The sequence below is a fragment of the Hippoglossus hippoglossus genome, chromosome 9 (assembly GCF_009819705.1).
Source record: "Hippoglossus hippoglossus isolate fHipHip1 chromosome 9, fHipHip1.pri, whole genome shotgun sequence".
Taxonomy (NCBI): Eukaryota; Metazoa; Chordata; class Actinopteri; order Pleuronectiformes; family Pleuronectidae; genus Hippoglossus; species Hippoglossus hippoglossus.
The window spans coordinates 21,358,094-21,383,934 of record NC_047159.1 but is presented as its reverse complement, the minus strand read 5'-3'; the positions used below and the strand labels follow the sequence as shown (position 1 = coordinate 21,383,934).

Below are 25,841 nucleotides of genomic sequence, written 5' to 3'. Positions count from 1 at the left end.
TAGCACATAACTCTCCTCAATGTGCAAGGCAAGATCTTCTTCAGTGTCATAGCCCAAAGGTTGACAAGCTTTCAGGTGAAAGACAAGCTTGGATGTTTGGTTTATGTATAAATTTGAATTGAAATTTTTTCATACATGTGTGCTAAAATGTTGGACTGTTTTTCTATGTGTTTTTTGGAAATATGTGCGTCATAAACTCTTGTCTGGATCAAGTAAGTAAAAAGTGATCATTTCAGTAGGGACATGGCCTAACAATTTCAGATTATTGTTGGTGTTTATTGTTAAAGTATACAGTGAGTGCAGGTCAGCGGTGGAGTGGGAAGGGAGGACATTGACATTACAAGTGAGATCAAGGGAAATTTGCTGTAGATGAAAGACATTATATGTAATTCCTCTTTACAATAAAATACATTAACATTAAAGACATCTAATGTCTTTAATTATTAATTATTTTAAAGACATTTATTGTCTTTAATTCTTAAGTCTGTTTTATGTTATAAGCATTTTTTGTTCTTAAGCATTTCCTTTCGACAATGTGCAGGGGCACTCAGAGGCATCCAGTCTCCTTAGAAAGAACAATTGCTGAGAGCATTACGAATGCAGAACACAGAACGACACAGGACAAAAGACAGCATGCAACAGCAACCATACAACGTGCAGCAGCACCCGGATAACCTGCAGCGGCAACCAGGCACCGCACTGCAGCACCCAGAATACCAGCAGCAGCCCCCATACAACGTGCAGCAGCCCCCGGATAACGTGCAGCCGCAGCCGCACCCATACGACGTGCAGCAGCACCCGGATAACGTGCAGCAGCACCCGGACAACGTGCAGCCGCAGCCGCACCCATACGACCTGCAGCAGCACCTGGATAACGTGCAGCAGCAACCAGGCACCGCACTGCAGCACCCAGAATACCAGCAGCAGCCCCCATACAACGTGCAGCAGCACCCGGATAACGTGCAGCCGCAGCCGCACCCATACGACCTGCAGCAGCACCCGGATAACCTGGAGCAGCAACCAGGCACCGCACTGCAGCACCCAGAATACCGGCAGCAGCCCCCATACAACGTGCAGCAGCCCCCGGATAACGTGCAGCCGCAGCCGCACCCATACGACGTGCAGCAGCCCCCGGATAACGTGCAGCCGCAGCCGCACCCATACGACGTGCAGCAGCACCCGGACAACGTGCAGCCGCAGCCGCACCCATACAACGTGCAGCAGCACCCGGACAACGTGCAGCAGCACTCGGACAACGTGCAGCCGCAGCCGCACCCATACGACCTGCAGCAGCACCCGGATAACGTGCAGCAGCAACCAGGCACCGCACTGCAGCACCCAGAATACCAGCAGCAGCCCCCATACAACGTGCAGCAGCACCCGGATAACGTGCAGCCGCAGCCACACCCATACGACGTGCAGCAGCACCCGGATAACCTGGAGCAGCAACCAGGCACCGCACTGCAGCACCCAGAATACCGGCAGCAGCCCCCATACAACGTGCAGCAGCCCCCGGATAACGTGCAGCCGCAGCCGCACCCATACGACGTGCAGCAGCCCCCGGATAACGTGCAGCAGCACTCGGACAACGTGCAGCCGCAGCCGCACCCATACGACCTGCAGCAGCACCCGGATAACGTGCAGCAGCAACCAGGCACCGCACTGCAGCACCCAGAATACCAGCAGCAGCCCCCATACAACGTGCAGCAGCACCCGGATAACGTGCAGCCGCACCCGGACAACGTGCAGCCGCAGCCGCACCCATACGACCTGCAGCAGCACCCGGATAACGTGCAGCCACACCCATACAACGTGCAGCAGCACCCGGATAACGTGCAGCCGCAGCCGCACCCATACGACGTGCAGCAGCCCCCGGATAACGTGCAGCCGCAGCCGCACCCATACGACGTGCAGCAGCACCCGGATAACGTGCAGCCGCACCCGCACCCATACAACGTGCAGCAGCACCCGGACAACGTGCAGCAGCACCCGGACAACGTGCAGCCGCAGCCGCACCCATACGACCTGCAGCAGCACCCGGATAACGTGCAGCAGCAACCAGGCACCGCACTGCAGCACCCAGAATACCAGCAGCAGCCCCCATACAACGTGCAGCAGCACCCGGATAACGTGCAGCCGCAGCCGCACCCATACGACCTGCAGCAGCACCCGGATAACGTGCAGCAGCAACCAGGCACCGCACTGCAGCACCCAGAATACCGGCAGCAGCCCCCATACAATGTGCAGCAGCACCCGGATAATGTGCAGCCGCAGCCGCACCCATACGACGTGCAGCAGCACCCGGATAACGTGCAGCCGCAGCCACACCCATACAACGTGCAGCAGCACCCGGATAACGTGCAGCCGCAGCCGCACCCATACGACGTGCAGCAGCACCCGGATAACATGCAGCAGCAACCAGGCACCGCACTGCAGCACCCAGAATACCAGCAGCAGCCCCCATACAACGTGCAGCAGCACCCGGACACTGTGAAGCCGCACCCACACAACGTGCAGCCGCACCCAGACAGCGTGCAGCAGCACCCACACAACGTGCAACCGCACCCAGACACCATGCAGCCGTACTCAGATGACATGGAGTACATAGACATGCAACAGTACGCAGAGTACATGCAGCAGCAGCCAGATGACATGGAGCACACAGAGGACATGCAGCATCCACAGAATAGAACGCCATCAATACAGTGGTCTGAGCATTGGAGCCGCTGTAAATGCTTCCTCAACATCTTGTCGGGTGTCATGGCATTCGTAGCTCCTTATATTATACTATTTGCGGTTGGGGCAATAATATTCGAGTAAAATAAGTCACAAATGCATGTACTAATGTTTAAGAAAATGTATAGGGTTTTCTCTGGGTGCTCCAGATTTCCCCTTTTAATCTAATAAATGTGATAATAAATATGATATGAACATGAAGATCGGTCTTGAATTAATTCCAGAATTAACTCAAAAAGCTTCCTTTGAATATTTGTGGTACAATGTAAAACTGGATGATTAATGATTTTCATCTCCCAAGCTGAAAATCATTAGATCACAACCAGAATTAACTCAAATATGTTGGGATTACTCTGCGTTAAGCATGGCACAATTAAATTTGCCTTTGGGAATTCAATAATCTTGGTTATCAAAAAAAGATTTAATATAAATACTAAAAATAGTATTATAAAATGATGATATTACTGTTCTGTATACTTATTATTTGACTTCTTATTTTTCTTCCGTATGAAATTTTTCGTCATCGTCCATGCACAAAAAATATATCAAAACGTGCGGCTGTCGGGAAAAACGTAAGCCGAGATCTTCCACCCTGATATCTTCCAAAAAACCCACTTAGGAGGGTCTTATTATTTTTTCATTTTTTTGTGCAATTTCTGTTAAAGGCAGTTGTGCAACTTTACCTATTCAATGCACAATATTCACATCAATATCAACTCATATTAACAGCATCTGTTCAATGCACAATATGTAGCTTCTCAGTTCAACAATATGTTCTGCAGAGGAGCTGCTACTGCACCACAATGTTTTTACATATAGGCTTTGACTTGAATATGGCCATAAATATGACTATTTCCTTGTATAAAAGTAGTCCTGTGTACTCAAATAAATACCAGTACTATACAGTATGAAGCTGTGCATTTTCCACTCCTGCAAATATTTCACAATAAAAAAAACTTTTTAAACAAATGAATAGATTCCGTCAACAGAAACGCTGGAGTGCTTATATTTTGAAACACCTGCAGAAAGTGTTGAAATCATTAATGTTTGTGACATCAATTCATCAGCCAGTGAGTCAAGAGAGTTACAGGGTTCGACAGTGACCACTGGCTAGATGTTGGCAAAATTCATACTTATGCAACATTTATGACAACAGCACAAACTAATGGTGTCTCATATTAAGGTAGCTTTACTATACGTAAAGCTACCTTTGCTTTACTATACGTAAAGCTACCTTTGACTTGAACTAGACGTAAGGCCACCTTATAACCCTAACCCTATACACAAATTCACACCACACACAAACATTCATACACCTCGTCTCTGCAACGGGACCCGCAAGCGGTTCAACTCACAGTAAGAAGATGATTGAGAATATAGGACAAGATGTTAAAATCCCTTGTATGTTTGAAGGTCATCTGCACAATGTAGGTTACCAACTACCAGTAGATGTCAGCAGGTGTAAGTGGACACCAGTGGATGTTAGGGACATAATTGTTGTGCAATAGTAGGTAGACTGGATGTTGGCTAATTTTCAATAATCATAAAAATATGATTATTAAAATAATAAAAAATATTTAATTAAAATAATAAAATAATTAATTAAAAATGATAGAGTTATCAATTAAGAATAATGAAATAATTAATGAAAAACAATAAAATGATCAATTAAGAATAATAAAAGTTGTAATTATAATTTATCAAAGACGGGGCACCACCCTGGTATCAGGGACCAACAATCAGTCGATAAAGATCAGTCTCATAATCTGAAAAGTTCAATTAGAAATCTCAATATTTTCTATTAATGATTATATAATGAACAGTGAAGGTTTTAAGTTCGAGCACAGGCAGTCATAATCCAGCTGTATTCACATACATATGCACAAAGAATCACAAAAATACCGGTACTTTAATTATAAAAGGGGATTTAGTTAAGATAATGACATCAACGTCAATCAATGATTATTATCACAGCAAACCCACTATATCAAAGATAAAACACCACAAGCATCTATCACAATCGTAACACATATGTAATACCTCCAATGTGTATACCCGGAGGCGAGAATGTGTGTGTGTGCGTGTGTGTCTGTGTGTCTGTGTGTGGGTGGGTGGGTGTGTGTGTGTATATGTACGGGGAAGATGGAGACAAGATGGCGTCTGAAGCCGTGCACGTGGTGTCGGGTTACGAAATCAAAAATGGCGTACAAAGTCGTACACGTGGTGTCGGGTTACGAAATCCAAAATAGCGTACAAAGGCGTACACGTGGTGTCGGGTTACGAAATCAAAAATACGCTCGCGGCGAACGGAAAAAATAGACTTGACGCCGGCGGCGCATCGCAGCTTCTAGATTTGTTTCCTCACCTGGAGGATCTCCTCTCTGAGAGACATGTTTTCGCCAAGAGCTAAATCAAACACGAAGCGTAGTCGTGGTCCCAGGGGATTGTTTCAACCTCCTCATCCGGTATGTCGCTCTCTGTCGCCAGTCGCTCTCACCTCTTCCAAACCCCCGGTCTCGGAGGTGGGACCGAGAAATTGTTCTTCTCAAACAACACTGGAACCTCTCCCTTCTGTAACATTCGCCGACCCGTCTTAGATTGCGGCTCACAAACATCCTCTTTTTTAAAATGCCGTTTACAAACACAGACTTACGTCAGCACCACTGTGTGCATATAGCCTATTGCGCTGAGGAGGGTGCCAGCAACAAACTGTTGAGGAATTTTTGACCATCCATACACATGACCATCCATACACATGAATTCCACACATACTCCCTTCTCTCGCCAATCAATACCCAAGGTCAGGTTATAGATAAAGGGTCAACTAACAGTATATTATAGTGTCTACGCTCAGGGACTATCATTTCTAACTCAGATGCGCCAGACGGAGAGGCACCAACTCTAACTCTTTTGCGTATAACACCACTAGCAAGACGCAAGGACACAAACTGATTTAGGCATGCATGCTTTAGTCCAGTGGTTCTCAACTGGTCTGGCTTCAGGACCCACCATCACCCCTTAATGATAAGCCACAACCCAAATCAAGGAAAATGTTCAACTTCTCAAATTTATTTAATGAAAGATGGTGCAGTTTGAGCCTGGGATAGTACAGAATATCACAGTATGCCAACACAAAAAAACAAGTTTAATGATAAACCAAAACGACCAGCAGGTGGCAATGCTAGAGAGGGAAATATTCCCTTTTACACTCAATTAGCTGCATTTTAATTAAAAACCAAAAAGTGCATCTTAACCCTCTTGTTGTTCCTGGGTCGGATTGACCCAGAGTGTGTGTGTGTGTGTGTCTGTCTGTGTGTGTGTGTGTGTGTGTGTGTGTGTGCGTGTGTGTGCGTGCGTGTGTGAGTGCGTGCGTGCGTGTGATCATACGCAAGCCCTGGCCGGTCAGGGTTAGGGTGACCCAAGGATTGTCATTATCCAATTCTCCTGGGGTAATTGAGACCAATGGATTGTCATTCTCGATTGTCATGGGAGGGGTCATTTAGACCCCCAGAGAGGGTGCTGTGGTGCTCTGTGGGGTCATTTAGACCCACACCTGATTCCAATTGAAATCAAGGGGGGTACATTAGACCCACATATAAGTCTCAGCGTGCCACTCTCTCACGGACCATGGCACGATGTCGCATCAGGAGCGTTTAACCAGAGAACAGGTTCTCCAACAGCTATTCTCCCAGCAACCATCCTCTGAACCCGAAGAGGACGCGAAAGAGCCAGACCAAGAAGCGGACGGACAAGGAGATGGAGAAGCAGACCGAGAAGCAGACCGAGAAGAAGACAGAGAGGACAGAGACGACGGCGACGACGACAGTGACTATGAAGACGACGACGGTGACGTCTCCTCCTCCTCCTCCTCCTCCTCCTCCTCCTCCGGGGCCCCACGATCCACACGACGTCCCGCACCGGTGACCTAGCCTCGATGTTCCGCCTGTTCATCACACCGACGGTAGAGAACATCATCCTGGAGATGACGAATCGGGAGGGTCGTCGAAAATACGGCGACGAATGGAAAGGGATGGACGAGACCGACCTGCGCGCCTACGTAGGGCTGCTGATCTTAGCGGGCGTGTACAGGTCCCGGGGCGAGGCCGCCGCCAGCCTGTGGGACGCCGAGAGCGGCCGGGCGATAATTCGTGCCACGATGCCCCTAAAACTCTTCCACACGTACTCCAGATTGCTGCGCTTCGACGAGCGCGAGATGAGACGCACGAGACGAGCCACGGACAAATTGGCGGCCGTGCGAGAGGTCTGGGACGCGTGGGTGTTGCGGCTACCGCACCTCTACAACCCGGGGCCTGAAGTGACCGTGGACGAGCAACTGGTTCCGTTCAGAGGTTAGTCTTTTTTAAAAAAATATTATTATTATGTTATGTTATGTTATGTTATGTTATGTAGATAGCGGTTGCTAGTCCTCGTCCTCATCTCATCTCCTCTCATCTCTTCTCCTCCTGTTTTTCTCCCTAGGCCGGTGTCCGTTCCGTCAGTAAATGCCCAGCAAGCCGTTGAAATACGGGATCAAGTCGTGGGTGGCCTGCGATGCGAAATCAAGCTACGCTTTGAAGATGCAAGTGTACACCGGAAAGCCGAGCGGCGGACGCCCAGAATGGAACCAGGGGTTGCGGGTAGTGCTCGATGTAACGGAGGTACTGCACGGTCGTAACGTCACGTGCGACAATTACTTCACCTCCTACGAACTCGCGCGGCAGCTCCTGGAGAGGAAGCTCACCGTGGTCGGCACGGTTCGGAAGAACAAGCCCGAGCTCCCGACCGGGCTGCTCGCGGTCAAGGGAAGGGAAGGGAAGAGAGGTGTTCTCATCGAAGTTCGCATTCACGCCCACCGCCACTCTGGTGTCCTACATCCCAAAGAAAAACAGGAATGTGGTGCTCCTGAGCACACGGAACCCCAAGGCCGACGTCAGCAACCGCGAGGACGGGAAACCGGTCATCGTCCTGGACTACAACCGCAAGGTGATCGGAACGTACAGCTGCAGGAGGATGGCCGCGCGCTGGCCCCTGGTCGTCTTTCACAACATTCTCGACGTCTCTTCCTACAACGCCTTCGTGATATGGAGAGAGATCAACCCAGACTGGATGCTGGGCAAGCGGAACAAGCGGAGGGTGTTCCTAGAGCAGCTGGGAAAGGCTCTCGTGACTCCGTTCATTGCACGAAGGGAGTGCATCCCCCGCACGGACGCGTCCGCCGCGGTTGTGAAGGCTATAAAAGCCGCCGCCGCCGCCACACAGAAAGCTCTTGACTACGATGCTCGACCCGAGTGTCCGGCCTCCTCCATAGCCCTAGCAGCAGCCCCGCTAGGGGCGAGTAAGAGGAAGAGGTGTCAGATATGCCCCAGGAAAAAGGACTGTAAAACTCACACCGTGTGCCGCGGGTGTAACAAATACATCTGCAAGGGCTGCTCACTTGGCTATTGCCCTACGTGTGCGTCCTAATATGGGGTGGGCTATGTGAGGGGGCCAACAGCCGGGAAAAGCAGGGACAACACAAGGGTTATGGACACAAGGTAATACAACACTTCAGTAACTTCAGCCTTTTTTAACAGACTCAACAGTGCTTTCATGCACAAACATGAAATAAAAAAGTCCAACTACTGAGAAGTAGTTTCAAAAAGACTCATGCTCAATTAGCATATGAAAACAAACTTTGCGGGTGTTCTTCTATGCTGTGAAATGGCGGGTGTCTATTAGCATTACAAGGCATTAACGCCAAATACTGTTAAGGAGTGTGAATAGACGGCACTCCGCTGCATAAAAAATCCCCTTCAAAATAAAAGCACAGGATTTTTTTCTTAACATTTTTTTTTGCCCAGGCAAAGGCCCGCGACCCACTGAAAACGGGTCCACGACCCACTTTTGGGTCGTGACCCACCAGTTGAGAATCACTGCTTTAGTTTTAATGATCCTATAGGATGTGCACACCCTCCATGTAACATAGAGAGTGACAGCTATTCTAGCCTTTCATGGATGTGCTGTTGGAATGGGTGACGCAAGTAGAGGAAGATATATGGGGATGCTGTAGGAGAAATCTTCAGACTTGGGGGGACAATTGCTCCTGTTTCTCTGTTGGCGTTTGTATATCGTTCCACCTTCTGGTCTCCTTGATGCATCAAGCCTTCATTAAACTCTTCTGCATAAGACATCAGCTGCTGCCTGGGTTCTTCTTTCACCAGCTTTCAGAAAACGTCCATAACAAGAACGACTGCCTGTTGTGTAAAGTGAACCTTATTGAAATTACTAATTTGCTTTCTAATCTATAAATACATTTTGTAATGAATAAAATTGCCCTCCTAATGGTGGTTATATGTTTTATTTCAGAATTAAAAAGTTCCAAGGCGGATTATAATAATTTCATATTCAATTATGAATTTCCTATTCCAGTTGACCTCTAAATAGGGTTGGGAAAAAGTATTTCGGTGATCCACGCCAGCGATCAGGAGTTGGTCAGCTACACAGAGCCTCTGGTAAAACAAATACTGAAAGGACTCCCGGAGGATTAGGTTCACGATGTGGGCAGGAAGGACGTGTCAAAGGATGTGTATTCCAAGCTACACAGCAAGTTTGGCAAGAGGCTGAAATACATGCTGCTTCTAACTGATCCAGGAGTGTTAGCTACCGTGGCGAAGTGCTTTCAATCAAAGATCCTCGAGAATACAGCGAAAAGTTCATACTGCTTCTGCAGCCGTGAATATGTCCTCAACATCTTCTGGGGTGTCATGCGGTTAGCATCAATTGCAGCCTCAGTTCCTGTATTACTAAAGCTTATGGGTATAAAAATCTAAAACCAACACCTTGTCTTTGTGTGTGTGGGTTTTCGGTTATCCCATTTTAGAGGGTGGGGTGTTGCATGTGTTTGTGTATGTGTAAAAACTCACAAATGCATTGACTTTTTCTTTTTTAAATTTAAAGTGTTTTCTCCTGCTGCTCCTTTAATCTAATACATTTTATAATAAATATGAACATCTTGAACTGTCTTGCATTAATTCCAGAATTAACCCAAATACATTCATTTGAATATTTGTGGTACAATGTAAAACTGGATGATTAATGATTTTCAACTCCCAAGCTGATAATCATTAATCATCATGAGTTTTTAACTCATCATTCACCTGTAGAGCTGATCGGTATAATAACATGCTAAATTCATGTTTATTTTCCTGGCTAAAAAGGGAATGTCTTCTTCTGCATCACTGAAGTTAAAAGGAACAGCACTGTGTGATGTTCTGCAGGAAGAACTCTCCTGTCTGCAGGTGTATGAGTGTGTATATGTGTGTGTTGGGGGGCAATAAGCAGATGAGATTTGAACCCCACCACCTGGGGAGCACAAAAGGATTTACCGTTTCAAGGTTCTTCTCTGTTTCAAGGGGCTTACGGACACTTGGATGACACCACAGGAGCAGTATGGAGATTTTTTTTTTCTGTAGTTTTTTTAATGTTTGAATAAATGATCCCCTATTACTTCAATTGTATTGGATTTGGCTGCTACGCTGTTCCCCCCTGAAACTCCAAAAGTGTGTTGTCGACTCAAACACTTCACCCACCCCTCTATCGACATAGTGGTGAGTAGATAATGAGTGAATTTTTATTTTTAGGTCAACAAAATTACCATATACCAACCATTTATAACTACTATCCCTAAAGGACGCAGAGTATAAGGACAAACCACAGCACATCCCTTTTTTTATAAGGGATGGAAATTGTTAACTTTGATTACAACACTTCTTACAGTGTCTCTATCAGTTGATTCTCTCAATTTCAGGGGTTTAAGAGAAAACGTTAAACGTAAAGCTCTGTTTTTATTTGCAAAACAGCACAAATCTGACTTCTATTATTTTCAGGAGTCACATTCAGTGGTAAACGATACTTCCTTTTGGAAAGCCTAGTGGGGTTCTGATTATATTAAACTTAGTCGCTTGTAAGGTATCACAATAGCTGAAGAAGAGATCAGCTGGCTGACGATATTGCTTTATTCTTAAAGGATTCTTCACAGGTCCCTGTAGCTATTGATACAATTAAGACTTTCTCTAAGACCTCTGGGCTCTGTTTTGATATTAATAAGTGTGAGCTGCTTACCCTCAAAGATTGTAACGTTCCCTCTATTTGTAACATTCCTGTGAAAGATTCAGTCACTTACCTTTGAATTTTTATTAATAAAAAAAAGAGATGTCAACAACTGAACTTTCTTGATTTTCCCATCCTTAAACAAAACAGAACAAAACAAACAAACAAAAATCTGGAATTATATTCCCAATCATTTTTCTCAAAACTTGAAGGCCTTAAGATTTTACTTTACAATTATAATCCCCTTAAAATTATCAAACTTCCACAAACAAATGCCACTTTCTTGGTCTTTAATTGACAACTATAACTTTTCCCCTCACAGATATTATATCTGGAATAGAGACATTTTTTTGTATATATATATATATATATATATAGTGTAACAGCCCCTGCCTGGCAAAGCAAGACGCAGAGTTCCAAACTGATGCTTCACGGCTCTTTATTCACACATTTCACCATGGCACCCTAGAAACACCGTAAAACTAGGAAGATAACACAAGTGCAAGATAATCATTTAATAAAAGACAAATACAACTATTAAAATATCTGAACATCAGTTAAACAAAGAAATTACCACGTGAGAGAAGTTTGACGGGTTAATATGAAGTAACGCTGAAGCGCATTCAAATGAACACGACTCACCCTGTGTGCCGTCAATGTAAACAAAGATCGGCCAACGCCATGACTAAGCGACTCCCATCCCGCGCTACCTGTAGCAAAGGGAATTAAAACTGCTTTCGTACCTCATTCCGCTTGCCGAGGGGTGTTAAAACGGGATTAATGCAGTCTTCTTATCGGTTTCGTCTGTATGATCGTGATTCACCATACAGCTGCTGTCCTACCATTTCCGTTGCTACCATCATCAAGACGCCGATGCACAGCAGGTGTTTTATCAGGCTCAGACCGGAAGTCTCCAATTATCCAGGAGCGAGGGATTTTGTGTGTTATAATATCTGTCCGCTCCGTGAAAGCTACAGGCATTTACTATGAAAGCCATGTGTCCCACTCAGTAGATCAGACATCATTATCTCTATGCCTTTTTAAACTAAACGCTGTCCCATTTAAAACATAGGACAAAATAAAGAATATCCCTTGTACGTTCTTCCCATAAACTGCACTAATTAATGCCTACCACCAGTTGATGTTGTCGGATGTTAGTGACCACCAGTTGACGTTAGGAACATATTTTCAGTTGTGTACCTTAGCGTCATCATCCTTTTAAACACAAGACACTTTCTTCTAAGGCAGGTCCACCACAGGTTGATCAGACCTGGGTGCATGTCTCTAGCCCAGTTGGGATCTTTCCTCCTGATCAAGAGCCATTAGCTGCAGCATTCTGCAGTGCGTGATGTTTCTTTTATGGTCTGGCGCAGGACTTGTCCATGGATCCCCAGATCTTTGAGCAACCTGATGGTGGATGTTGCAAGGAAACCCCTGCAGCCAACCTCCACAGGGCAAACTATTGCTTTCAAGCCACGTTGCTCTGCCTCAAATGCCTTTTCCTCTCATTCACTTCATCAACAGCATCCTCCCAGGGTGCAGGCTGTTGGACCAGAGTGTCAGGTCAGGTCTTAGGGTGGTAGTGACAATATGTGATGGGACTGTAAGCCGCTGGCCCATGTCCACCAACTTCTCCCAGTCTCGGGCTTGCTACATCTCCAATTCCTTGTCAATGGAGGAGGCCTTTTCTGTTCCTGTTTCCCCTCTCGGACAACTGTTGTCCTTTGAACTGCATTTTATGTTTTGGATGGCAAGCAGTTCTCTTTGTTTCAGTCGTTGCTGCAAGGCATTGGACTACCTGGTTCTGTCTTCATGTATACCTACCTTGGGAGAGACTAATTTTACAACCAGTGAGGATGTGCCTGAGGGTAGCTGGAGTTAAACATAGTGGGCCGGATGGATCTTCGTTGAGCGACAGAGGGAAGGATGTCATAGGTTACTAATCCTGCTTGCTTCCATCACCCACAGGTCCTTCCAGCTCATCTTTCTTTACTCTGTGCTCTCCCAGTCATCCACTGTCCCTGTGTTGCTTGAGTGACAGCCTTCGCAAATCTTGCTGCCTTTTCCTGACGCCGTTTTCCGTCACTCTGAAGGAGTTGCTTTGTTCCACAGGGGTCTACTCTGACCGAGGCCCAAACCTCCTCTTCCTTGTTCAACGTGGCCCACAATGTCAGCGTGCTCGAGTGCTGCCTTTGCTTGTTGAGTTGCATCGTTTGGTGTCCATCTCCGTCCTGTTGTCAATGATGGTCCAACAGCCCTTTGAATTTGTATTAATAAAAAAAGACACCAGATCCTAATTAAATTGTGACCCAATCATAGGAGTTTATAAAAAAAAAAGACTGAGCAATTGTCAACAGGAGGAAAATAATATAATATATAATAAAAAATATGAAAAAGAGAAAAAAAAAAATGTGACCACTCAAATGGATATGCATCGAACTTGTGAGATTGTGCGGGAAAAAGATACGGAAAAAAGAGGGATTCTTTTTAGTAAACAACATTTGTGTAATAAATAAATTGATATTTTTTCCAAAACTACACTGATTTTGCATTTGAATACCCAATTTTATGTCTTCGTATGCTAGAACTGGATTATTTTTGATCAATTCATGTTAATCGGTACTGGGAAGCATTCCAAAAACGTCAATTTTAACTATACAAGAAAAACAAGATGTTTCAATATTGCAATCCCAAACAGTACAAATATTTAAATGTATTCTCAAAAAATATGTTTCCTTTTCCAGGGTGAAGGTAAGCAAATGGAAGTGAGGATCATCCTTAAAACTTTGTTATTAAATGTTTTATCTGAAAATTTAAAACCATTGACACTTAAAGCTCTTGTGGGGTAAAAAGAGACTAAGTCAGCATTGCTTGTGGTATATCCTTAATTACAATGTTATATTGCCAGTTAGTACAAAGTAGGTTGTAGTTATTTTAATATTTTTTATATTTACACATACACAAATACACCACAGCAAATTCCTTGTATGTATTCTTCTGGTTATATCTTTCAATATGGGTTTCCAGTCGTGGAGAACTTGATGAAAAGTAGATAAACGTTTAGAAATGTCAAAGTCAGATCTTAATAAAAATTCTTCACCACCAAAGTTCCTGAAGAGTTTGGACGAAAAATGAAACCAAACACTTTCACCATTCTGAAAAAAGGTTAGTAACTTCTTCAGGAGATGTAACAATATAACTTCTTCAAAAATTACACACATTTTTCCATATGAAGTTAAAACTGTCTGAATGTATTGTCTTTGGTATTTCGTCTGATACATCCAACTAAAAAGTGGGATACTGAATTTAGCTCGGCTTGGTTTCCACAATTCAAACTCTCCGGTGAGGGGTTTTCTGAAACGTCACAGGAGAAAATGAACGAGGAGTTTACTTCCGGAAACAGATGATTTCGCTCCGCGGCACGTTGCTCTAAGCGGCGACTTGTTTTGTCCCAGTGAGCTCGCCGTACTTTCACATGACTTCCACTGCGTGTGACTCACCCGCATTCCTCAGGTGGCACCAGCCCCGTCCCGCCGATGTCTCCACGGCCGCGTCGAAGAGAAACAGCGGCCGAGAGTCAACATCCAGCGCCTTGTGTTTATACAGCATGTAGAGCTCACTGGAGCCACCCGCAGACAGTGTGCGCCGTGTCGGAGGATTTCTAACATCTGACTCCGCCTGTGCTCGGTGTCAGAGGGGATCTGCAGCCCGGCGGAAGCGTGGGGATACATGGGCACATGATAACTGATGACCGAGGAACCTTCTCCGCTTTCTCTGGGCTTTCCCTCGGTGATGGCTGAGCTAATACGAAGGTGAGATCAGCTCAGATGAAGTCTGCTGCCACTGTCGACCTGGAGGGTGGATGTAAACACACACCTCTCTGATCACTAGTCTCTGTCTCCTCAGCTGAGAGGATTTATCTATGTGAGCCAAACATGAATGTCTTCACTGCTACATCTGCCTCCATTCTACTACATCTGCCTCCATTCTACTACATCTGCCTCCATTCTACTACATCTGCTGCTATTCTACTACATCTAATGCTATTCTACTACATCTAATGCTATTGTACTACATCTAATTATATTCTACTACATCTGCTGCTTTTTTACTCTTCCTGTGGATGGACAGTACGGTTTTTCACTGCTCAATTTTTTTTTTGCACTATTCTGGTTTGCACTACTCATATCCCGTCTATCCTGTGCCTTTAAATGCATACTATGTTTTGTATGTTACTTTAGTACTTAACTTGTTATGTACTTACATGTCACCTAAGTACCTACTACGCTGTGTACTAACATGTTGTGCTACTTGTATGTTGAGTGTGTGGTTGTTTATATGTCTACTCATTTGTTTACTCTGGGAATCAGAGAAAACAGCCTTTCAATCCTGTCTATGGCCTGTACAGAGTTGTCAATACAGTTGACTTTGACTTGATATAGTACAACGTAAATATAACAGCACTCCCAGCTCAGCTGGCTGCCTTCTGTCAGTCCAGGTTGTAGGGCTTTCCTGCTACACCTGACACACCACATGTATTGGAGCATCACAAAAGCAACTCTAAAGGGCCCTTTCTGGGATTTAATTTGAGGTATTGGTCCCCCTAAGATGATATATCAGTGGTTTAAAGTCGAAAAAACTGCTGCAATGTGTATTTCCATGTCCTCTCTTCTGCCTCTCTCTGGAGCTGCAGACAAAACAGGCTGTTTTAGCCCCTCCTCTGATTGGCTGACTGCACTGTGAGTGATACCAGGCCTATCACCGGTCTCATTCTGGGGCATTCACTCTGGTAAACACGGCTGAAAGTCACGTTATGTTTGCAGCTATAGAAGACCAGCCACATATTCACATTCGGTTACAGCAGTATGTTTCTGAATAGTAAGTTACACCGTCCTCATGTTTGTTCAAGTTTTAGAAGGACAGTCGGCCAATGTAGGAGTAACGTCCCGAGTTACAGTACGGAGTTTCACAACGGAGTTTCAATACTGAGTAACGAGTAACGTCTGCGTTACTCCGTACTGAGCACAGTGACACGGCACGTCAGAAGAAATAAAGCGTAACCGCTGGTCTCGAACAGTAACGTTCTTAGGAGGAATGTACACGCACACATTCTCTTCCTTGCATCCCTCCACGCTGCAGTGTTTCTTCAGTGTTGTTTGTTGTGGTTAGCCTGTGGTAGCCAACAAGCTACTAGCTCAGCAACATGTCTGCTTGGTGTCGAGTTCTGTGTGTGGAGGGGTGGTGGTGGGGAGCGGGGTTGGTGGGTTCAGAGGCTGGACTGGTACCGGCTGGGTGGGGCTGAGAGACGAGTGCGATCCCGTATGACTCATACGGGGGAGGACGTACGAAACGAGACGTTTCGATAACATATTTCTTAGAATGGACTGAGTGAAAAAGTCCGCGGAGTGACTGTTTTCATACTTTGAGGGTCCCTACTAACCCCCTTCAAGTAATTACGGATAGTAAAAGCCCAGAAAATTTATTTTACACAATATGGGCCCTTTAATACATTTTTGACATTTCCTTCCAAGCATATGAATCAAATCTGCAGTTTATGTGTAGGGAGACTAAACACTCCTTTCACAAGTTAGACATTTATCTGAATACTTAACCAGAACTGCCTTTCTCCTCTAATAAACATAGTCCTTCTCCATCCATCACTAACCCTCTCTGCCACTGAAACCCTGATCCTTGTCTTTATCACATCCAGAATTAACTATATCAATAGCGTTCTCTGTGGTTCATCTTCCTAAGTTCTCAACAAACTTCAGTCCATCCTGCTGCTGGTCTGCTTACCCACACCCGCTCCCGTGATCACCCCTGTCCATCCAGTTCAAAATCCTCCTCCTCACCCACAAAGCCCTCCACAACCAGGCTCCTTCCTACCTCACAGACATGCTCCACCACCACACTCCCTCAAGCAGCCTCCGCTCCTCTGACACCAACTTCCTCTGTATTTCACACGTGACCAAGCATCAGATTTGGGGTGGCAGAGCTTTCTCAATAGCTGCCCCCTCCCTCTGGAACTCTCTCCTCAAACACATCGGAGACTGCACGAACCTGTTCACTTTCAAATCTCTTCTTAAAACTCTTAACTCTGCTTTTAATATGTGACAGTGTTACATTTGTATCTTTAGTGTATCTTTGACATTTTTGTAAATCCTTTGTAAAGTGTCTTTGAGTTCCTTGAAATGGGCTGTACAAATAAAATATATTATTATTTTGCAGGTGTACTTATTTCTTTCTCTACGATGGATCAAAGGTCAAAGGAGAGGGGGACCCCACGAAAGAGGGAATCTGCTACTTTTATCCTGAAGAGGTTTGACCCTCACAAACTCTTACACGTTTGGTTCCTGTTGTGGGTGGATGTCCTGTATGTTGAAAAATTAATCCTTGTTGCTTCTTTGTGTGTTGTGTGTATTTTAATCCACAGATTTTTATTATTATTATTTCTGTGTAATTCCCCTGTGTGTTTCTTGCAGACCCCTGTAGATAAGCAGGAGCTTCTCTGCGGACAGCTCGCTGGCGTAGGCCGCTGTGTCTCTGAGCTGTCCTCCTCTCCTGTGCGCATCCTGAGGCTACGTCGCAGCAAGTATGCCATCCGCATGAAGGATGACTTCTTCTGGGTGAGTGCTCTCACAGGTGGTCCAGCTGCGACATTTCAAGATGACTTTGTTTTGACCTGTTTATTTTGGGATGTATGTTTCTTTTGTTTTTTTACTCTCAGGCTCTGGGCTGCTCAGTGGAAGTCCCCACCACCAGTGTGTGTGAGCTCCTGGATCAGCTCATTAATCTGTTTTGTTTCTACAATGGCTCTGTCCGACAGAGCTACCAGGTACACACTCCAGTCGTCCTCTTAGTTCTACAACAGCTCTGTATGTTGAAAGTCTGATTTGTTCCCTAAGAGTTTGTAAGAGGATTTGCTTCAAGTCATGGACCAACGTTAGGAAAGGAAAGTTTATTTGTGTAGCACATTTCGACAGCAAAGCAATTCAGGCATTATGGCAAATAGTAAAAGCATCATAAGACAATACATAGAAGGAGCATTTAGAAATATATAAAAAAAAACATTAAGTGTTGAATTAAAAACAACTAAGAGATAAAAGCGTAAAAGGAACAGTTATAAAAGACTGATGATTTGATTTAATAAAATGTGGTGGCAAACAGGAAGGTTTTCAGCATTGCATTAAAGAACAACTTACAACATAGATGAAAGTCAAAATCACAGTTTAGTCGTACTGTATGTGAAATTATTGTTATCTTTTTTGTATATATTGAAAAAAATATATGAAGAACTTTGACCCCAGAAATGTTATGTCTGTCTCTGCATGTTGTAATTTGAGCTTGTTTTGTGCTGTAGCTTAACAGTCAGGAAACGTTGGCTGCTCGATGGGGGCAGTACCTCTCACACCTGCAGCCAGGATCCTCAGAGTTCCATCGCATCTTCAGCTGTTTACGTACCATCGACTCAACTAATGTACGCACTAAATGTTGTTAGCCATCTGCGGTTCAGAGCTGCAGTGGCTTATGTGATGCTGCTGCACATAAACTAGATGTGTTTTTTTAGACAGGATATGACTTTGTGTTATTGTGTAAGCCCTCAATGTGTCTTAACAGAAACACAGAGGCAAACTTCTGCTTATTCATTGTCTCGAGAGAATCAGGTTAGATGTTCCCAAGGCAGTGCCAGTAAATCCTGGTTATTTTCTGGCCTCTTAGCCACACAAAAGGTTAAATGACCAAGTTTAAAATCTGCTAATTTCAAAGTCCATTTTGTTAAGTCCTGTTAAAAACACATTCTGAGACGACCCTGCCTCATGATAGATGAAATGTTCCCACTTTAATAATTATATTCCAACAATAAACACTTAAGTATTATCCTTAAACTATCTCTGTATTCATTACTTCTCAATTCATCTACTTTTAGAAAAAACAATTGTTTTTGTCCTCAGGTTGACCCACTTCTGTTGCTCAAAGCTGCCCTTATTCTTCAGGCATGTCAGCGCTGCCCTCTAGTGTTGGCAGGCTGCATCCTATTCAGAGGAAGGTAAGCTGACATTTTGACATCATCCATTTTCTGAGAAATAGTTTTTGAAAACACGGGCAGTCGGAAAAAAACAGACCTTTTCTTCCTCTCGTCCTCAGAGTTGTCAGCACACAGATGACTCCTAAGCTCACAATGAAGGTCATGGTCCATGAGAGTGAGACGTACTCCAAGGTACGACATGACATTTAGTCTGAAAATGTTGATATATCTAAACATAAATTAAAAACCCACCTTTTATGTAATGTTTCTAATGTCAGGGTTTTATTATTTGTATATATATTTTTTAATCTTATTCTATTTTCTTTTTCACCTGTGGATGGGGCGGTGTGCACCCCAACATTTTTATGACAAAAGGCATTATTACTATGATGATGATTATTATTATTATTATTAGTAGTAGTAGTATAAGATTATTAGTATTGTTTTATAATATATATATTAAAATAAAGAAAACAACACAGACATTAAGAATACACATGCCAAGTATGTAGTCGATTAGCTGAACGATTTGTGAGCTGTGCGTTCCACAGACAGGCAGGCAGGCGACAGTTAGTTAGATAGTTTGTGGAATTAGGAGGTAGATATCTAACTTAAACATTAAACAGTGACTGTTCCTACAACAACAGTTGTTTTATTCATGTTGCATCACTCCACAAGATATTTAGTGGAGTATGAGAGTGACTTCGAGCTCCTTATCTAACTCACCAGAAATATACGAAGTGGTGCACAAAATAACAAATCAAATATGCATATTTCCCTAAAGGTTGAACTATTGCTTTAACAAGACAACCGTGAAGTATTTTTATTTATTTATTTTGATTTAGAGGCGCAATGGATCAGGGGCCTCCGGCAGATCTGGTGCTGCTGTCAGCTCCACGACAGTGTTCCTGACCTTATCTGAACTCCAGTACCTGCAGTCTGCTCCTGTCGACAAAGATCTCAGGTAGTGTCCTCCCCTTGTGAGATTTGGTTCATTAGTTTTTGCAGAAAATATTTAAGACTTTAAAAAGTAGCTTAAAACAGGAAGTAGGACTAAAAAGACTTTCTGAAACTGTGTTCCACCCTCCAGTTCCCATTCTACTCCGCGCAGAGACGCTCCCCAGAAGAAGACCCGCCTGTCAAGAACGTTATCTGAAATGGCCTCCAGTGAGTCCGATTCATCTGACCTCGGTCCCTCCCAGTCTCCTCAGAAGGTGTCCTTCAGTCCTTGCTTGTCAGAATCAGATTACTCAGTGTCTAGCCCAGCTCCATCGCAGAGCGCTGATCCCCTCAACCCTCCACCGCAGTCCCCTGAGCCTCCTTTCTCCAATGAACAACATTCCCTTGAAACACCGGACGAATCGGATTATCAGAGTTTTCACAGCAACGAAGGTGGCGACAGCCAGGTACATAGCAAAGGAGATGGCTCTGTGTTTGAAGAAAACTCCCTCCTCAATGGCTGCGGGACAGAATTTGACATGCGAGGGGCAGAGTCAGGCCACGAGGAATCACATGACGATGAGGAGGTGGTGGGAGATAGAGGCGTGGATGGCTGTGGGAGTGCGCATGGTCACAAGGCGGAGGTGCACGATCCCCCTCCTTCCTCTGGTGCCTCTGAAGACCCAGAGGAGAGTCCACTGATCCCCATGATGCTGTACTTGCACCGGGTGAAAGGCTTGGTGCTGGCCCTGCTGGTGGATCCTCCCTTCCTGACTGACACAGCTTCTATGGAGGAAGTGGTGAGAAACAAAAGCCACGCGGCTAATAACTGGGATTTCTCCTATGTTTGTCACATTTCCATACTGAAACTATTTGAGCACAAAACCTGACCTCACTTCTTTTGATGAGTGGAACAAAAAGAAGCTTCATGACACAGCAGATGTAATGCATTACAATGTCTGCCTCTATAATCCACCAGCTGTGACTCAGCAGAATTTAAATTTAAGTGCATGAGTGCACTAATTTGCCTTTGTGATGCTAATATTTGGCTCTGCCTTTATGGTTTGTATCCAGTATCACAGCAGCCTGGCGTCACTAAACGGACTGGAGGCTCATCTGAGGACCATTTCTCCAGGGGCCCCGGGTGTTCTGGGTCCCTACATCTTTGCCCATTTTGACTGCATTCAGAGCACACTGACGAGTAAGGCCTCATAAGATTCACACGTCTCTGTATTCACTCTTTGACTTTTCCCTTTACTTGGCTTTGCTCTGAATCTGTCTTTTCCAGTTTTAACTTTTCTGCTGGAGTGAGTAAAATCCCTGGCATCTCTACTCGGACACTGGGGTGGGGTTTGGAAGTTTATATTTGTCTTTGCATGAGTTAACGGCTAATTAGTAAGACTGAGGTCAGCATTCCTTTGTGCAGCAGGCATGCCTGTCCAGGTTAATGTGCCACTGTTATTGTGTGTCTCTGCAGCCAACCTGTCTGGTCGACCAGGGGGAGCCCCGGAGCATCCTTTTGTCAGGGCAACATCGCTTCTTCACTCGCATTTCTGTAACACTAAAACTCTGCAGGAGGCTATTATCAGGTCAGTATGGCAGTGACGTGGTGGTGGTGGTTTTGTGTGTGTGTGTTGGGGGGGTGGTTCTCGTGCCTTTCATGGCTCCTCAAGTAGAGGTCGGGGGTGGAGGTTTGTCAGTACATCGTGTCTATCACTACATCCCACCAATCCCTGAATGTTCTTCCTTTACTTGCATAGATCACACTGCAGCAACAGCTCATACTGTATTTACTGGAAGACGAAAACTTGTCTGTCCTTGCTCTTTGCATCTCTTTATCTTCTGCTCTGCTGCATGACGACATTCTTTATGCTTGAAAATGCATGTAACATTTCAACTGCAGGAGCGCCGGTGCTGCAGTGTATGGAACCCGCAGCGTGGCTCAGGAGACTTACTTCCAGCAGCACGGGGGATCACTGAGGAACTCTGGCATCCCCAACCACCAGGACAGCGCGTTCTCGCTGCCCAGCAAGGCCCGACACAGACTACTGAAGCACGGGGTAAACCTGCTCTGACCTAACAACAGTGTGACTGTCTGCTCTTGATATTCTTTGAAAGAAAAGCTGTCCTGTTAATAGCTTTAACATTAACACAGCAAATTTGACAAAAATATGATTAAAATCTTCCTCTGTTTTTTGAACTGCCATGGTTAACAGATTGTGTGATATTTGCTTATGGTGTGTTATGAAATACTATGGCACTCATTTTGAGGACATCATTTTGTAGTATCATCAATAGGAATTTGCTATGAAAATGTAAGTAATTTATGTTATGGTTTTATCAGGTTACGTCTGCACATGTTTACAACAAGGTTTTAGCCATATCTTTAGTTACTCACATGCTTTATTTACATTTTATTTCTGCTATGCTAAAACACACTCCTGTTTACACTCTGCTCATATTTTCTGGACTTTTCACATATTTTCTCTTCAGTCACATCACCCATGCTATAAAGGTACAAATTCCCTGTACTTGTATTCATTCATTTAGAACTAAATCTTTATACTGTTTAACTTCTGTACATAATCAAACTTTTGCTAAAGCTATATTTAAACATCTTTTATAAACAAAAAGTGTATTTATTTCAAATCAACTCTTGGTCACATAAATGTGTTGTTAAACTCTTATTTGCACTGCACTGTTTATTTTATTTTATTATTAGTGGAAATTAAATGAATACAGGATCCTCTCAGTGTCGAGTCTTGTGTGAGCTACTTTTGTAAAGGCTTGTGTAAAAACCACGGGGGCTGCACGGCCTTATTAGGGCCATCAGCGGCCTGCATGTGACCCTGCAATCCGGCACCAGTCGTTTTCCACCTCGGGCTTAATGCCTCGTTTCAAAATGGTCCCAGCTGACTGGAGGATGACGTGCGCACGGTTGTTTGAGAAGCATGCTCATAAAATGTTAGCATTCATGCTCCTTCCTCAGGTTTCTGTGCTGCGTGTGTTGTGAATGAGATCGTTCCTGATGATGCGAATATGGAGTAATTAGAGTCATTAACTCAGCGGCTGAATTTGAATGGATGGAGTCGGCGCTCTTCGGGGCGCCTTATTATGCAGGCGCATTAAAAGAAAGCGATGGGGGGCAAATGGGTGGTTAAAGGTACGAACAAAAAGAGGGGCAGGGACTGTGAGGAGGGCCAGGATTCAAATTCTAAGTGGTAAATTGTTCCCATTGTCACTGGGGTATAAAGCCGGCAGAGCAAACTCGCCGGATGGAGAGCTGGCACCACACAGAAGCAGCCTGTTGTTCGTCAGTGAGGATCCGAAAGTCAGGATCTAGACACCTCACCATGGCCTCCTCGCACTGTATCCGGATTGCTCTAATTCTTCTCTCGGTGATGACAAGTGACACTGGAGTATATGGTCGCGCAGTAGATGCGCTGGGATTTGCGTCGCAGTCGCCGAGAAGTGCAGATGAATCATCCGGACCAACTTTACGCACGGAGGAGGCGCACCGGGAGCGCTGCGCAGAGCTGGCGGCGCCTTGGCTGGAAAACAAACAAGCACCCGGGGATAACACGACGACGTTGCAATTCCGTGGTCGACCCTTTTCCCCGGGAGCCTCGCAAGGCCTGGTGTTCCCAGGGAAATCTCTTTTCAACTTTGTCCGACGGGTTTACCAATGCTGTCACGGGGGACTAACCTGCAGACGCGTCAAAGGGATTCAAGGTCGTTTGAGAGGAGGTAAGAGTTGTTCTAATAATCTCTGTTGTAATGTTGATGTGCAGTGGGGGGTGGGGTTGGTGTGGAGTGATGCAGAGCTCAACCAGAGAACTGAAGATCAGGTTTATTTCCGTAAGGTTAATTCCACTAACTGTGCCTCAAGCTACTGTAACCACGCGTGGGCTGCAGGGCGAGAGCACATCAGCCAGTAAAGAGGATTTGAGAGCCTCCAAACTGGTGACCAATCCTCCAGCTGCATCACAACTCATCATTGCCTTACATGTAGGTTAAACAGATTTCTTGATGGTATATGTGTACATGAGGAATAATAGAAAAAGAGCAGCCTTCCTCAGGTAAAAAAGCCCACAGAGCTCTGAGGATGGTCCAGGTGTATAGCCACCAAGATGATTGCATTAGATAAGATATAAGATGAGATATGCTCTTATCTTTTGTAAAGATAAAACCTGTTCAGACCCACTGAGAGGCGTTTTGAACATACGCACATCCAAGATGCCATTTACATTATGCACAGTCCATCCAGTTCGTGGTGGTGACAGAGTGACACTGTGCAGGAATGTCTTAGGCTGTAGAGGTGAAAGAAAATTAGCTGGAAAAGCAGCTTGGGGGACATAATAGCTTGATTAATACAGTGGTATTGAGGAGGGTGTCATCTGCATATAAATGAGTCTCAGCTGCCTTAATGTCCCCTTCATGAATTGCTGAGATGTCCTGCTGACAGATTAACATGGTATTAGCAGTGAAAACATCACCTCTGTGTTAGAGATTGTTTTCTGATTTATCAGGATGGAGCCTGACATGAGTATGTACTGCTCTGACCTGAAATGCTCTTCGTCTTTAACGGGCCGTGACTCTGACACTGCCTCTTGTTCTTGTCCTCCCCAGATAGAGATGTGGAGTTTCTCCTCACCAGGGAGATTCTGTCACTGACAGTAACGAGAGCCGAGCTTCACCTTCAACTTTCCAACCCGCAGCAACTGGACATCCACCCCGTGCTTCCATCCATGGAAAAGCGCAACCTTCCAACAAGGTAAAAACTACTCTCGATATGAGCCTCACATTTAGATGCCTTTTTGAGGCCTTTATAGACAGTGCTGAACTGCAAGCCTCTGGTAGTCTCAGGCCTGGTTGAAACTTTGTTGTCTCTCGCCTCCTTTAGGTACAGTGTGTGGTCACGGGGCAGCAGGCTGGAGCTCAGAGTGGATCTGCTGTTCCTCTTCCAGAGTCTGCAGGAGGCGGCAGGTGGTGCTGGAGGAGGGGGTCCCAGTTTGGTGAACATGCGGCGGGTGGCGTTTTCTTCCAGGGGGGATCCACTTAGAGAAAACCCAGCTCCTCACACTCTGCATGACGCCAACGGCCACACGTGGGGGGATGGGCTCGCCAGTGGGCTGCCTGCTCTGGAGCTGGTGCTGGGCTGCAGTCAGGCTGGAGCAGGGGTGTCCTGCGGGAGTGGCGGTGTTCATCTCTCACACACACCTTTCATGGCTCTGTACTACAGATAAAGCCACGTTGAGACTGGGACTGCATGGAAACTGCTTTATCTGTTACCTCTGAAAAGAGGGACAAGGAAATAATGCACTTCAACATCAAATCTATTAATTTATAAATGTTATGTTTTGTAAAATATATATATATAAATTTGTAAATAGTGAATATGATATACTGGGAGTTTATGCAGTCATTCATTGGATATTAAAACTCGACTTAACAATGGCTCTTGACAAAAGCGTGTGGCCACCTCAGTTCGTGCTTCGTCTACTTTGTTCAGCTGTGTTTGTCTTTTAAATATTCTGCTCCCAGCAGCTTTTAGATATGTGGTTCTATTTCAAGAAGTATTCACAGTTGGCGGAAAAAGGTGGAAAAAAACGACACCTGGACAAACAAAGGGCCTGTGCATGTTGCTGTGACCCTGCTGAACCTAGCTGCTCTGTTAATTTGTTTCAGGAAACGTTGTTAGACGAACACGTGAAGAGTTTCAAGGGTTGCAAGTGCTCACAAGGTTGCACAGTTCCAAAAATACTTTGGATCCTGTGGATTCACAGGCACAGTACTTGTCAAACACTGAGGAATCCAAAAAACACCAGACATTCTGATAAAATAGCACATTTATTAAAAAGAGACAGCATTTAATCAGCCTTTCCCATTTTGCAGGTGTACATGACATCTGAGTAAAATCAGTCAAGTCATCAAAATAACCTGTCTTTATCCAACACATGTAGATCTATCCAATGGGTTTCGTATTTTAGCTCACGCTCACTGTCTCTCAATCCCACTGTGACCGGTGGCAGACCTCGCCCTTCATGTACGC

At 44.9% G+C, this 25,841-nt stretch overlaps 3 protein-coding genes across 5 annotated transcripts; all 3 read left to right on the top strand.

Moving 5' to 3' along the window:
- The first annotated feature begins 633 nt into the window (after window positions 1-633).
- LOC117767728 (putative mediator of RNA polymerase II transcription subunit 26) lies at window positions 634-14,437 on the top strand. The gene is made up of 5 exons (XM_034595563.1): window positions 634-807; window positions 994-1,188; window positions 1,222-1,977; window positions 2,164-2,708; window positions 14,338-14,437. Exons 1-5 carry the CDS (start codon window positions 634-636, stop codon window positions 14,435-14,437), a joined length of 1,770 nt encoding a protein of 589 aa, XP_034451454.1.
- On the top strand, window positions 14,244-22,485 carry hps4 (HPS4 biogenesis of lysosomal organelles complex 3 subunit 2). Of its 3 annotated transcripts, XM_034596393.1 has the most exons (13): window positions 14,245-14,636; window positions 17,053-17,143; window positions 17,307-17,450; window positions 17,552-17,659; window positions 18,185-18,301; window positions 18,777-18,871; window positions 18,970-19,042; window positions 19,696-19,814; window positions 19,941-20,589; window positions 20,864-20,990; window positions 21,078-21,096; window positions 21,267-21,378; window positions 21,693-21,881. In XM_034596393.1, the coding sequence occupies exons 1-12, from the start codon at window positions 14,572-14,574 to the stop codon at window positions 21,346-21,348; spliced, it is 1,689 nt and encodes a 562-aa protein (XP_034452284.1). In that variant the 5' UTR covers window positions 14,245-14,571; the 3' UTR covers window positions 21,349-21,378; window positions 21,693-21,881. The 3 variants fall into 3 exon arrangements, with proteins under 3 accessions (XP_034452285.1, XP_034452284.1, XP_034452283.1); XM_034596394.1 differs by lacking the exon at window positions 21,693-21,881 and having other exon boundaries at window positions 14,244-14,636; window positions 21,078-21,134; XM_034596392.1 differs by lacking the exon at window positions 21,078-21,096 and having other exon boundaries at window positions 14,249-14,636; window positions 21,693-22,485.
- A 75-nt stretch (window positions 22,486-22,560) lies between these two features.
- si:ch211-170d8.2 (uncharacterized protein LOC571755 homolog) lies at window positions 22,561-25,287 on the top strand. The gene is made up of 3 exons (XM_034596395.1): window positions 22,561-23,536; window positions 24,419-24,563; window positions 24,693-25,287. The coding sequence occupies exons 1-3, from the start codon at window positions 23,065-23,067 to the stop codon at window positions 25,033-25,035; spliced, it is 960 nt and encodes a 319-aa protein (XP_034452286.1). The 5' UTR covers window positions 22,561-23,064; the 3' UTR covers window positions 25,036-25,287.
- The last annotated feature ends 554 nt before the right edge of the window (window positions 25,288-25,841 follow it).